General features: G+C 41.3%; 1 protein-coding gene across 3 annotated transcripts in view; it reads right to left on the reverse strand.

Annotated features, from left to right (window-relative positions):
- The window catches only part of CNTNAP2 (contactin associated protein 2), a 2,051,986-nt gene that overhangs the window by 849,993 nt on the left and 1,187,124 nt on the right, over positions 1-14,869 (reverse strand). For all 3 annotated transcript variants that reach the window (XM_073002555.2, XM_078377431.1, XM_078377432.1), the window contains exon 8: positions 10,914-11,178. In XM_073002555.2, coding sequence (XP_072858656.2) covers positions 10,914-11,178 — 265 coding nt within the window. The remainder of the gene's footprint in view (positions 1-10,913; positions 11,179-14,869) is intronic.

The raw sequence follows: 14,869 nt of genomic DNA on the forward strand, positions 1-14,869 counted from the left end.
AGAGGAGAAGTCTCCACAGACTGGAGGAGGGCAAATGTTATCCCTATCTTCAAAAAGGGAAAAAAAGAAGACTCAAATAATTATTGCCCAGTCAGCCTGACGTCAATTCCCGGAAAAATTCTAGAGCAAATCATTAAACAGACAATTTGTTATTACTTCGAAAGCAATGCTGTCATCATCAAAAATCAGCATGGGTTTTTCAAAACCCAAGTCATGGCAGACTAATCTGATCTCTTTTTTTGATAGAGTTACAGGCTTGATAGACGAAGGGAACACTGGATGTAGCATATCTTGATTTCAGTAAGGCCTTTGGCAAAGTTCCCCATGATATTCTTGCAAGGAAGCCAGTAAAATGTGGGCTAGATAGTGCTACTGTTCTGTGGATTTGTAATTGGTTGACTGACCGAAGCCAAAGGGTGCTCACCAATGGCTTCTCTTCATCCTGGAGAGAGGTAGCTAGTGGGGTGCCTCAGGGTTCTGTTCTGGGCCCTGTGCTATTCAACATCTTTATCAATGACTTGGATGAAGGAATAGAAAGTATGCTGATAAAATTTGCAGATTATGCCAAACTGGGAGGGGTTGCTAATTCCCCAGAGGACAGGATTAAAATTCAAAATGACCTTGACAGATTAGAGTCCTGGGCCGAAACTAGCAAAATGAATTCCAACAGGGAGAAATGTAAGGTCCTACACCTAGGCTGGAAAAAAATGAACTGCACAGATATAGGATGGAAGACACCTGGCTAGACAGCAGTACCTGTGAAAGGTATCTAGGAGTCTTGGTAGACCACAAACTGAACATGAGTCAGCAGTGTGATGCGGCTGTCAAGAAAGCCAATGCAATTCTTGGTTGCATTAACAGGAGTATAGTGTCTAGATCAAGGGTAGTGATATTACCACTCTATTCTGCTTTGGTCAGACCTCACCTGGAGTATTGTATCCAGTTCTGGGCACCTCAATTCAAGAAGGATGTTGACAACCTGGAACATGTCCAGAGGAGGGCAACCAAAATGGTCAAAGATCTAGAAGCCATGTCCTATGGGGAGTGGCTTAGGGAGTTGGGAATGTTTAGCCTTACAAAAAGAAAGTTAAGAGGGGACATGATAGCCATGTTTAAATATTTGAAGGGATGTCACGTTGAGGAAGGGACAGGTTTGTTTTCCACAGCTCCAGACACTAGGACAAGGAGCAATGGTTTCAAACTACAGGAAAAGAGATTCCACCTGAATCTCAGAAAGAACTTCCTGATGGTCAGAGCTGTCTGGCAGTGGAATATGCTGCCTCGGAATGTGGTGGAGTCTCCTTATTTGGAGGTTTTTAAGCAGAGGTTGGATGGCCATCTGTCGGGAATGCTTTGATGGAGTTCCTGCATGGCAGGAGGTTGGGCTGGCCCCTGTGGTCTCTTCCAACTATGTGATTCTATGAGTCTATGATTCTGTGCTGATTGGATACCATCATGGGACAGAGACTTTGATTTCTGTTATGGAAGAGGGGGGGTTAAGTAAGTTGTTGCTCTGTATGTGTAAGTTGGAGAAGAAGATGGCGGACAGGTTTACAGCCTTTGATGATGGATTGGAGACTTAGCCATGGTAACTTGATGTCCATGGTAACCAGTGTGATTCTTTAGGGCAAGGGTGAGAGTGCCTAAGTGAAGTGCCTTGGCCACAAGGGCTTCAGTTGCTATTTTTAGTTATTTGGGTGTCCTACCTCGTAAGGCTGTTGTTCAAGAACCAAAGTACATAGCTAAGAGTTTTAAGCTCAAATAAGTAAGTAATCAGAAATCTAGAGCCAGAAGCTTGCTCATAGTTGCCCCCACACACACTTCCTAGATCTCACCCAGTCTAGGTTGCAAAAGTGATGGATGCTGGGAACTACAGTTTGGCTCCTTCCCCTAGTGGAATGACTTCTCTCAGGAGACATGTTCCTGACAATAAAAAGGACAGCATATTAAGGAGTACCAAGCCACTAAGAAAAACCATAATGCATTGCTGCATTATATTGTTCATTATCAGAGAGTAACCACTGCAACAACAGCCCCAACTCTGTTTCACTGTAGATAAATGAGAAGAGCTATTACCACAAATATTTAGAGAAATATCATCTCACTCTCACCACATGTGTGGCATCCTTTCCTAAGCCTGGGACATCACCCAGAATAAACATCTGGTAGTGTTATGTCCTGCAGATACCCAAAGGATGAAAAAGAGACCATCCACGTAGAAGCCAAGAACACTTCAAATTGCCATATTGTGAAATGATAACAAAAATACCTACAATGAAATGCAGTAGAATAATGTGATTCTCCCAATCAAGATAAAAATACCTCCCCCCCATCGAAATTTGAGCAGTTTTATTGATTTTTTTTTTACTTTTTCAAAGCAATTATTGTAAGTTGTGGTCTGAATGGTACATTTTGACAGCTGGAAGATGAGCAGTAAGATTCTTAGGGGTGGGAAGCACTAGAAAAGTTCCACTGGCAGAAAGATTTATCTCTTGTAGATAAATATGACAAAAATGTCATATCCCAGGTTACATTAAGTTGATAGTTGACAGCATAAACTAGAATGATAACTGTGAGAAGTGGAATGTATTCAGAATGAGATTAAGTAACAGATGCTGAATGAAGGGAGAAAAGACAGGAAAGTCTTTGAAAAGAAGAAAATTATAATTAAAGATTCTAAAAAATATTATGGCAAGCTGCTAAGGACCATAGCAAAAATTCCTTCACTGTAAACTGCCATCTTGTGATGCAGTTGGTTTGTTGTTGTTATTTAGTCAAAAAGTTATGTCTGACTCTTCGTGACTCCATGGACCAGAGCATGCCAGGCCCTCCTGTCTTCCACTGCCTCCCGGAGTTGTGTCAAATTTATGTTAGTAGTTTTGATGACACTGTCCAACCATCTCGTCCTCTGTCGTCCCTTTGTCCTCTTGCCTTCACACTTCCCCAACATCAGGGTCTTTTCCAGGGAGTCTTACCTTCTCATCAGATGGCCAAAGTATTGGAGCCTCAGCTTCAGGATCTGTCCTTCCAGTGAGCACTCAGGGTTGATTCCTGTAACAACCACCCTCAAACCTCAAAGAGTGGTTGCTACTTCACTTTAAACTCTGCTGCCACCAACTTATCCTTGAAAATCAAGTGAAGGACAAGTGTAACTTTGAAAAACAAAAACTGGTTTATTGATTACAGGAAATAAAAATAGTAAATCACTGGTAAAGAATCAATAAGTCAATCACTGTAAATAAATCACTGGCTCACACAGACTATTTCACACTGACAGGCTCTCTCACTCACTATAACTAACAATCACTTTAAACCCTCAGCTCAACCTCTCATCTCCAATCTCTATCTCTCACACTCTTCACCCCCCTTTTTATACTAGCTCCTCCCCTTAAGTTCCACCCTCCGTCACACCATAGGCTGATGACTCACTGCCCAGCTGTGATGGACATGTGATGTTATGTCTGCCTGTTACAATTCCCTTTAGAATGGATAGGCTTATTCTCTTTGCAGTCTAGGGGACTCTCAAGAGTCTCCTCCAGCACTGCAATTCAAAAGCATCAATTCTTCGGCGGTCAGCCTTCTTTATGGTCCAACTCTCACTTCCATACATAGCTACTGGAAAAACCATATCTTTGACTATGCGGACCTTTGTTGGCATGGTTATGTCTCTGCTTTTAAAGATGCTGTCTAGGTTTGTCATTGCTTTCCTCCCAAAAAGCAGGGGTCTTTTAATTCCGTGGCTGCTGTCACCATCTGCAGTGATCATGGAGCTCGAGAAAGTAAAATCTGTCACTGCCTCCATATCTTCCCTTCTATTTGCCAGGAGGTGATGGGACCAGTGTCCATGATCTTAGTTTTTTTTTTTTTTATGTTGAGCTTCAGACCATTTTTGGCGCTCTCCTCTTTCACCCTCATTAAGAGGTTCTTTAATTCCTCCTCACTTTCTGCCATCAGAGTGGTATCATCTGCATATTGAGGTTGTTGATATTTCTTCCAGCAATTCTGGCTTGGGATTCCTCCAGTCCAGCCTTTCGCATGATGTATTCTGCATATAAGTTAAATAAGCAGGGAGACAATATACAGCCTTGTCGTACTCCTTTCCCAATTATGAACCAATCAGTTGTTCCATATCCTAACTGTTTCTTCCTGTCCCACATATAGATTTCTCAGCAGATGGGAGTGCCTGACCACCGTATCTATTTCTTTAAGAACTTGCCATAGTTTGTTGTGGTCCACACAGTCAAAGGCTTTTGTGGGCTGGGTTTTGTTACCCATGCTGACCAAAGTAGATGCATTGGCTCTGTCTATCCTTACCCTTTCCTTTACCCCACACATCTCATTGGTCAGGAGACAACAGGATTTGTAGCTGCTCCTTCTGATACTCCAGTAAAAAAGTAGATAGAATGAAGCTTGTAAGTAACTATGAATAATTTGTAACTAATTTGTCATTTTTTACTAATACATTTTTCAACAATGAAGGCATAACTTTTAGAGAAGAGCTCCTGAACAACTGCCCATCCAGGGGAGCTGTATGAGAGACAGTGACTGCTGCTGCCTCCTGGCTACTGCAGGCTCTCTTTTAAGACTGGATCTCTTCTGGGCTTCTACCTTCTCACAGGACTAGGGCCTCACTGTAAGTCAGCTGCCTCCACCTTCTCTTCCCACTGACATTGCCACTTGAATGAGAGGGAAGAAAAATACTTTAAAAAAGGAAATGGTTTGTGTGTTTGTGGACCTGCCACTCCCATTGAGGGAGCATTGGAGGAAACATGTGGGCTAGGGCCAGACATTTTGGACAAAGGGACTCATTTTTTTTATTTGTCTATCTCCTGCTGGGTGCATGCTTTGTGTTTTGTTTGTATAATTTTTACATTGATAAGGTCACTGCTGTGGGAGGAATATATTCTTCAAATGGGGAGGATCTCAAGGGATAGCAGGGAGCTGCTATTGGAACAGTATAGTGTAGAGGGAGATAATGAGAGGGGAGACAATTATATTATTGCTGCACATGGAGTGCTGGAATAGAAATTCTGTGACAGCCCAATTCAGCATTCCATAAGGCAACTCAAAAAATAAGGGTGCCTCAAAGACAAAATTATTACTTTTAAACTGGACCTCAGAGCAGCACCAGTCTGCTCTTGTCCTGTGCCAAATTTGGGGATGTTTGGGCAAATGGTTTTTGAGTTTTGATTTTTAAAAAGTAACACTGTTTTACCACTACCACCATGCAGACATCAGTAACCTTTTCTGTCTGCATATTCAAAACAGATAAAATACAGTGGTGCCTCGACTTACAAACATCCCAACATACAACCATTTTGGTTTATGACCAGCTCCTGCCACAAAATTTTGCTTCTACTTGCAACCAGAGCTTTGAGTTACGAAGAGAAAAAGGCAGGGGAAAAAGGAAGGGAATTCAGATTGCTAACCATTGGTGGTGAAGAGACTGCTTCCTGGTAACTCTTTCGCCTCAGCAATTAGAGAATGTGCGATCAGAGGAGGCTTCGGACTGCCTGGTATGGTGCTGCTTTCTACTTTTTAAAAACTGTTCTGGGTGGGTTTTATAGTGTGGTTTTGGGCTGGGTAGTGGGATTATGTTTCCATGCTGTGATGGGTCTTGCTTTGTTTGGTTGGTTTTTGTTTTGTTTTTTCCCATTTGTGATGAGTCTTGCAGGGTTTGTTTGCTTTTTGGTTTTCTTTTTCTGCATTTCTAATGGGTCTTGCACTCTCTGTTTGCTTTTGGGTTTCTTCTTCTTCTTGTGGAACTCTGTACGTCTAGTGTATAGCAAAAGAGAAACTTTTATCAAAAATTCAACACTCTGTAATACCTCCACTGTCAATTTGCTGTCAATATGCTGATGACACCTGGCTCTACATCTCCTTTTTTCCATCTGCAGTGGGTGCCATTCCATCCCTTGGGCGCTGCCTGGAGGCCGTTCTGTAGTGGATTCAGTCGAATGGTCTAAGGTTGAACCCATACAAGATGGAGGTCCTGTGGGTGGGTTGCCCCATGTCAGTGGTTTGGGGAACTCCCTCTCTTTTGGTGGGATGACTCTCAGCACAAATAATTTGGTTCACAGTCTGGGGGTCCATCTTGACCTGGTGCTTACCATGGAGACCCAGGTAGTGTCCATGGTTTGGTCTGCCCATTTACATCTTTGGTAGATCACCCACCTGCAGCCCTATCTAGACACAGTCTAGGCCCTTGATACCTGCAGAGCGCCTTCTTCCATCCAGTTCTACCCATATCACCCACTCCAGTCAGGCAGAGTGGATGAGGGGCTTAACTCCAAGAGAGGCCCAGTGGGAAAAAACTAGAAATCGGGCCTTCTCGGCAGTGGTCCCTCTCCTATGGAACAACTTACCTGTAGAGATTTGCCTGGCTGCCTCGCTGAGGGCCTTGAAGACTAGCTTGAAGACATGGTTATACAGACAGGTCTTCCCTACAGCCATTACCTAGCACAGGGGTCCCCAAACCCTGGTCTGCAGCCTGGTGTTGGTCTGTGGCCTAGACTGGACTGGGCCACAGAGACAGATCTCCCACCCACCCACCCTGCACGCACTCCACCCCCACACAGACCCTTTGTGTGTGAGAGAGAGTATGTGTGTGCACCCGAGTGCCCCTGCCCCTTTGTGCATGCATGCAAATGTGACCACACCCACGCAAGAACCCCCACCCCTTCGCGTGAATGCACGTGTGCCTGTGTGAGCACCTCCGTCCCTTCATGCATGCACAAGAACATGTGTGCACACACCCCACCCCTTCACGCTTGTGCATGAACACTGGGGGTGCTCCACCTTCCCTGCACACAGACCCCATCCTCCCCCAACTGGTCCATTGTGTTGAATAGATTGGGGACCACTGACCTAGGCTATCTTCCTTTTCTCGTGCTCTCTCTTCTTTTTCTTCTTTTTTCCTTTCCCCATCTCAGACTTTGTGATTAATTTTGATTTTACCTCAATTTATTTTTATTTTATATGTAAACTGCCCAGAGTAGATACATTATAGATTGGTGGTATATATATATATATATATATATATATATATATATATATATATATATATATATATATATATATATATATATATATATATATATATATATATATATATATATATATATATATATATATATATATATATATATATATAAATAAATAAATAAATAAATAAATAAATAAATAAATTTCTTGTATAGTTAAGTGGTTAAACACTGGTAAAAAATTTTTACCCTACCTTTCTCCTAAGAAATGACCCAAAGTGGCTTACCTCATAAAAACATATTAAAACAAAAAAATAATAATTTATTCAAATCTTAAAAAAGAATTAACATTTTATTAAAAACATTATGTAAAACCATCACTAAAAACAGATTTAGAAGCAACAAAATGTAAATCATCCCATTTATTGTCTCCCAGAGAGTCAGTCACTAAGGAAAAGTTTGCCTGAAGAGCAGTGACAGAGAATGCCCTCTCTTGTGTCCCCAAAAAAAGCACATGTGAGATGGTGGGACTGAGAGGAAGACCTCCCCTGATGAGTCAAATCCAGTGGCACCTCCAAACTGCACACCTGTGTTTTCAAAGGAAGTATAACCCTATCCAATACAGACTGAATCCCTGTTCCTTGATCTGTCTTTTTACTGACCAGGCGCACCCCTGTCTTGTCTAGATTATGTTTCAGTTTACTGGTCCTCAGTCCATTACTGACATCAGACAGTAATACAGAATTGAAATAGCTTCCTTAGATTTTAATGGAAAAGAAAGATAAAATTATGTGTCATCTGCATATTGATGACAGCGAAGCCCAAAACAACTGACAACCTCTTCCAGTCGCTTCGTATAGATATTAAATAGCATAGGGGACAAAACAGAACCTGAGGTACACCACAGGCCAACGGCTTTAAATATCTCAGACACTTTGGAAATCAACCATCATCATATCTAAGAATTGAACTGGCTGCAGATAAACACACATAAATGTTTAGAATAAGTAGTAAAATAAAAAATAGAATTTTTAAATGCTGTTTCCTCTGGAACACGATTTTAAATTAAATTTTAAAAAAGTATGTGGCATTAATGGTACAGTTGATTCTGGTTTCTAAAAAGGCCTTTTCTCATCTAAAACAGGCTCATCGTATGTGTGCACACTTCTGGGAGTATGATTTAACACTTTGGGAATTACATTTTACCAAACTTTATAGGGATTGAGGGGGTTGGTGAACACACACAGGGTGGGATTTTTTTCTTGCTTCTTACTGTTTTTCTTTCCCATATACACGTGTCAATGTGGATCTCTTCCCCTTCCCCTCCAATTTCATGGAAAACAACTTGGTCTGATGCTATTTGTACTATTAAAATACCCTTGCATAAGGATGCCAGAAGCTGATGGTAGAGTCAATTGTGTGGTTTTTTCCTACATGATTTGGCATTTTTATGCTGAGAGGATTGCATGTGTGTTCATGTGCACGTGCATGAACTGTGGATATCTTTATGGATGTGGCGGAGAAATTTCTGTCCAACACTTCAATGAAAGTTCAGAGATAGATCTTGTAAGACTGTTGTCATTTTATAATTATCAATGACAAATAAAGGAATATGGAATTTATTATCCTAGAAAGGTTTTGTTTTGTTTTTTTCAAATAAAACCATCGCTCTCTTTTTCTTTCTTTCCATAAGTCAAGCTAGTTCAGAAATAAGCACATACTAATCCAGTGAATTTTACTTAGGGGAGCAAACCCAGTAATTCTGTATACTATGAAGAAAAAAGAAGATATTTTTGCATGAATTTATGTCAGTAAGATAGATACGTAACAATTAAGCTACAGTGTAAGATTTAAAGCAATCCTAAAAATAAACCACCACCACAATGTGTCATAAATAAATTGGAGTTCTTAAAAAGGGCATCAGCTTTCAACTGCTGGCATAAAAGCCTTCTGAAAGAGGAAGATACTCTCAGTCTGCCTCTATCTGGTTGTTAATTGTGTTCTGTTTGATTTCACATTGGCTAAGGAAATTCATGCCTTGCCCTAGAGATGGAGAATTCTCATACCTCTGGCAAATAATTGCTAGTGATATGAGAAATTGATGAAGCATATCAAAAAAATCAGATGCCCTGCTCCCCAAGCCAAACTTTAATATAAATATTGTGCCAGAACTACACAAGAAAACAGCTACTTTGGGCTTTCCCTTCCCACCAAGAGACAACCCCAGAAGGCCTCAGTGCTGGCAGGCCTTGTGAGAGGAATAGAAGGAAATATTGTCAGTTCTGAGCAGAAGCTTGTAGGAACAGGCAGGCCTGCATCATCTCCACACTCTCAGACCTTCTGTTCCTTTAAAGTATTTTTATGTTGCAGAATGTTTGAATTAATAATGTTGGTTGGAGACAGCTGTGTGTAGAGGACACCTATTTTCTCATTAAATTGACATGACCCTTGGGGGCCTAGTGGATGATTGTATTCCTCTAGGCAAACGGACACTTTCAGGGGTTTTTGATTTGCAACTCCCATAAATTCCACTTAGCACAAATTAGGGAAACTCTAGTCCAAAACATCTGAAGTTGCTCACTAATTATTCTAACTGTATTCACGGTACATACTGTATTTTTCGCTCCATAAGATGCACCTCAGCATAAGACGCAGCTAATTTTTGGAGGAGGAAAACAGGAAAAAATATTCTGAACCAAATAGTGTAATAAAGTTGTATGGTATCTCTATAGGCAGAGTGGTCCCACGTGAGGAGATCCATTACTTTATATAATACTTTTGGTGAATTATGTTCACCATTAGGGGAGTGAAGTAGACATCCCAAGGCACAATACATCAGTGTAAAGTATCAAAAATTCAGGTTTAAGATACCATTAGAGTGGGTTGTTTTGAATAGTATGTCAAATCTCAAAAGAACCAAAAGCCTTTCACTCACTGAGCAACTGAAACAAATCCTACTTTTCCCCAACAATGCCTCATGTGCCCTTTAATGTCACCAGTCAGCAATCCAACCAGGAATTCCTCTGTATTATGTCATTTACATTACCTGGATGAGTCTTCTCCCTTCCTCCGTGGAGCTCTTCTCTCTCTCTCTCTCTCTCTCTCTCTCTCTCTCTGCTCCCCCTGGCATCTGGGCTGGTCACGTGATCCAGCTGTTCAGTAAGCAGTGCTGGTCCTACAGGGCTGCTACAGATGCCCTGTAGTATCAGCACTACTAATGAGTACAGTACTGGGGGGGTCTGTTAAGCCACCACCATTTTGCCTAGTCCCAGCAAGCTTGAGGCAGCGTCCTTCCAGATGAGCGTTCCCTCCACTAGAGGGAACCAAATGCAATGTATTTACTTCATAAGACACACAGAGTTTTCACCTCACTTTTTTGAAGGGAAAAGTATGTCTTATGGAGCAAAAAATACAGTACATTGTTACTACTTTTATCTCTCTTTCTCTTCTTGCTATGTAAAATTCTAGGCAGTAAGCTTGTTAATTTTTCCATGTTATTTTGTAAAGTGCAGTGCACGCTGATGGTGCAATATGAGTTCATTAACAACTGTAACTATTGTTGACCTCAGCCCTCTCACCACAGAATAGACATATAGCTCCACTATCAGTGTTTTTAACATTTGAGTGGTAATTCCAGGAAACCCTGGTAATTTCAGGAAAGTCCTGAAATTAAGTGAATAAAGTATCTAGCTTACAATTCCGTGGACATCTTCATTTCGACAACAGTAGAAGCAAGGTCTTTGTGACTTAAATACATCCTATATAAGAAAATGTTTCTAGTTTCTCCATCGTAGCCAAAGCAACATTTTCTTCCAGTACAAAATATATAATGATAAAAAAGAATGAAATTTACATGGAGAACTATCCACAATTATGAAATCATCATGAGAAGGCTTTAAGAAAATAAATAACTGGAGTTATTGTGCTCACCTGAAGATATGTCTATTTGGTTCTTCTTCACTCCAGTGACATTGATATGAATGCTGACTTTGCCCTCAGTTAAGTCAATCTCTATAGTTCCCAATTCTTCATTGAAGCTGCTGAACAGTAAAAGTCCATTTGGATTCCAAGTCCGAAACTGAAAGCTGACTGAAAATAGGTCCTGGTTTTGAAGGCCCGGCAATTCCAGAAAACTTGTTCCATTGAAAAAGACAGGAACAGTGTAGGGCTCCTCACATGAAAAGCTTAAATTCCCCTGTTTAAATAAAAAAATGAATAAACAAATTAAATCCAAGGCCTTGTGTTTTTCATCTGACAGACACACTTAAAAACTGTAATTTAAGGTAAGGATTGTGAGTGACCAAACCTCCCTAAAGAGAGTATGGCGCTTGGTCAGGGAGTCTCTTAGGCCCCAAATCTATCACATAGGCACTGGCATAGTCTCTGTGAGGACAAATCTGTCCAATTCTTGGGACAAAAGGTGATCCATGCCTCTAGGCAATCCATGAGTGAGCTGTGAATTAGCTCTCCTTCCTGTCATCTCACCTAAGCAAAATAACAACTCAAGAAAAACAGCCTTATTCTACAGTACTTTGAACATGCAAACTGTTTCTAAAACGGATCAGTCTCTTGATCAGCTCAGATTGTCTGTCTCACAGCTGCCACCATGTGAGCAACCAAACCTCCCTAAAGAGAGTATGGTACTTGGTCAGGGAGTCTCTCAGGCTCAAAATCTATCACTTTACACTAAGGTAAGTCCTCAACCCTCGGCAGTGCATAGCATCTGTGCTGTAGACAAGCCTGATGTTTGAAAAACACTTCACTTTACTCAGTACCTTGCAAGTACTTGAACATGGGATTTGTGATTCCTTAGAACTCACAACAGCTCACTTAAATAGGACTTCTCTATAGTATTTATTTATTTATTTATTTTATTTATATCCCGCCTATCTAGTCAATAGACCACTCTAGTAGCCAGTTAGTGGCCTTTCCACTCCTCTGGATTTAGCCAAATCCTACTGGTCCAAGAGATTAATCCTCAATGAGGTTACTTATAATTATTTTTATTAAGAAAATAAAGATTCATAGAAACAGTTCTTTTGCTTAAGCAGCAGCAGAATAACATGTTCAAAGATTACAGTAGTTAAATAAAGCGGTTATTTCTTATTAAAAATTAGAAACTCTAAGATCTAAGCTGTGATGGGCTAATCCCACCCATCCTTCTTCTTACCATTCTACATTCTGCAAACATCCAGCTACATCACACAATCCATCATCAATCCTTCTTAGATTCGCATAAGCTAAGAGCTAACAACATCTTTTCTTCTCCATCTTTTCTACACCTCTCGGACCTCCTTCTTCATGACTGTTAACCAATTAACTCAAGGAGGCCTAACTGTTCACCCCCAATTCTCATGGAGATGCAGGTGCATTATCTCCTTCCCAATTAGACTGGAATTTGTTGGGTCTTTTCACTGGGCCTCCTCGACCTTGCACACCTGTCAGGATTCACTCTGTTCCAGCCTAGCTGTAAATTAGGAAAAACAGCCTCTCAGCCTTTACCACATTCCAATGTCTTCAAATCATTTCACTTTGAAATCTAACAGACTCCATTTTCTCTCATCCTCAGTGACTACAAATCCCACTCTCTTTCAATATCATAAAAAAAAGCAAAGCGTGCTGCTTATATACCGCCCCATAGTGCTTCAAGCATTCTCTGGGCGGTTTACAAGTTAATTATGCGGGCTACACATAAATAGCTTCAGTGGCCTCACAGCCCATAATCACGGTTGTGAAGAAGCTCTCAATATCAGTACAGGTAATTGCAAAGGCTGAAGTAGAACATGTATTTAAAATCTGATTGGGTTTCCAATCACTTTCAATTTTGTGCAAAGAACAGAAATGGGTATCTGTATCAACTGGATCACATGTCACTCTGTGAAAAAGAAAATAGTCACGGGGGAAGTTTTCATGGAGGGAGAAAATGTAAATGGAATTTCCCCCCTCTTTTCCTCTCAGCCCTACATGTTAGTTGGTTTTACTGAAGTTGTTGAGGATTCCAGGACAGAACAGAAGCAAATTAAGAAGTTCAAACTGTGAATGGTGCATAATGAAGATATGTACGTAACTAGGAGGTTTTGGCTGGGGATGAAGGTCAGGTATGTTTGCATGGACATTTTGCTGAGGAGTCTGTTTTGTGGGCCTTCTTTTGTCCTCCCTCATCACATGGCCCAAGGAGGAGGGCTTACTGCTTTGAATTAGGGTGTGCCAGAGTATTTGAGAAATTCTCAAATACTCTGATTCTATCTCCGATCCTAATATGATAAATAGGAATGGCCTGAGGGAGGGCAGAGTTTCAGCTTTAAAGGAGGATGAGCAGGAGAGTGTGTCTAACGGTGTGTGGAATTCTCTAATCCTATTTTTGACCCTAATTTGGTAAATATAAAAGCCAATTAGCATTGAATACACCTGGGGGGAGTATACTTTTTAGAGAGCAGGCCAGGTAGGTGGGGCTCATCAGTCCTGGAAAGCAGCCCATCTAGGAGAAAGAAAACTCCGATTTCAAACCTCCACTGCCTTGTGGCTATATCCACTTATGGAAAAGGCTTCAGGAGTTAAAATCGAGGCAAAATCTGGAGCTGGTGTCCCAGAGGCAGTTTGTGTCATTCTGGCAAATCCTGCAATGTCGCTGAAACCAGTTGTATCAGCTCTTGCCTTTCCACTGGACTATTTCAGCAACATAGAGAGGGGGGTTTGCTTCTTGGGTAACAGCCTATCCTTCATATTATTTTACCCAGGCTTCATGCTCTGGAGAGGACATGCCAGCTTTGCATACAGCGTCGAAACAACACGGGAAGTAGCAGTTACTGGTTATAAGTCTTTGCTCGATTGGCGTAGAGCATGATGCCAGGGGCTACGTCTGATGGTGGGAGAGGTCATTGCACCTCACTAAGTAGATACCACCCGCCTTAAGCTGGGCAGCCCCCAGCCAGTAAAGTGTTACCTTGCCATGGTCTGTTAACTTCACAGGGTGTGTGGGGTTTAGGGTGAAACCCAACAAGCAGATTGATAATTGTGCACCATGCAACAATCATAAGAAAACTTCTGCCCTCAAGCTGGGCACCTGGAATGTTCGGACAATGACCATTGGCTTTTCTGATTACGGCTTTCCTGACGACCTGCAAGAAATAGACGATGTGCGCAAGACAGCTGTCATTGACATGGAAATGAATAGACTGCAGATGGACATTGTTGCCCTGCAAGAGATGAGATTGCCAGACTTGGGATCTGTCAAAGAAAAAAAACTTCTCATTCTTCTGGCAGGGAAAACCATCAAATGAGACCAGAGAATATAGTGTTGGCTTTGCAGTCGGAAATACTCTCCTGAGATGCATTGTTCCACCTATTGTGGGGAGTGAAAGAATCCTGTCTCTGCAGTTCCACTCATCAGCAGGACCAGTAGCCCTCATTAGTGCACATGCACCAATAATGTCATCTACTACAGAAGTGAAAGACAAATTTTATGACGATCTGGCAGCTACTATCAAAAAAAGTCCCTGAAAGAGAGTCACTGTTCATTCTCGGAGACTTTAACGGTAGAGTTGGTGCTGATCACAACTCTTGGCCCACCTGTCTAGGCCGTTTTGGCATTGCAAAGATTAATGAAAATGGCCAATGCTTGCTGGAGTTTTGCTGTTATTATGGTCTTTGTGTCAGCAACATGTTCTTTAATACAAAGCCTCAACATAGAGTTTCCTGGAGACATCCAAAATCTGAGCATTGGCATCAGCTCGATTTGATCCTCACTAGACATTCTAGCCTTCCTAGTATTAGGATTACACGCAGTTACTAGAGTGCTGATTGCAATACTTATCACTCCCTGGTGCGTAGAAGAGTAAAACTGTAAACAAAGAGATTGTATCACACAAAAAAGGAAGGAAGATCAC

Source organism: Pogona vitticeps, chromosome 6, assembly GCF_051106095.1.
Source record: "Pogona vitticeps strain Pit_001003342236 chromosome 6, PviZW2.1, whole genome shotgun sequence".
In the NCBI taxonomy this organism is placed as follows: domain Eukaryota; kingdom Metazoa; phylum Chordata; class Lepidosauria; order Squamata; family Agamidae; genus Pogona; species Pogona vitticeps.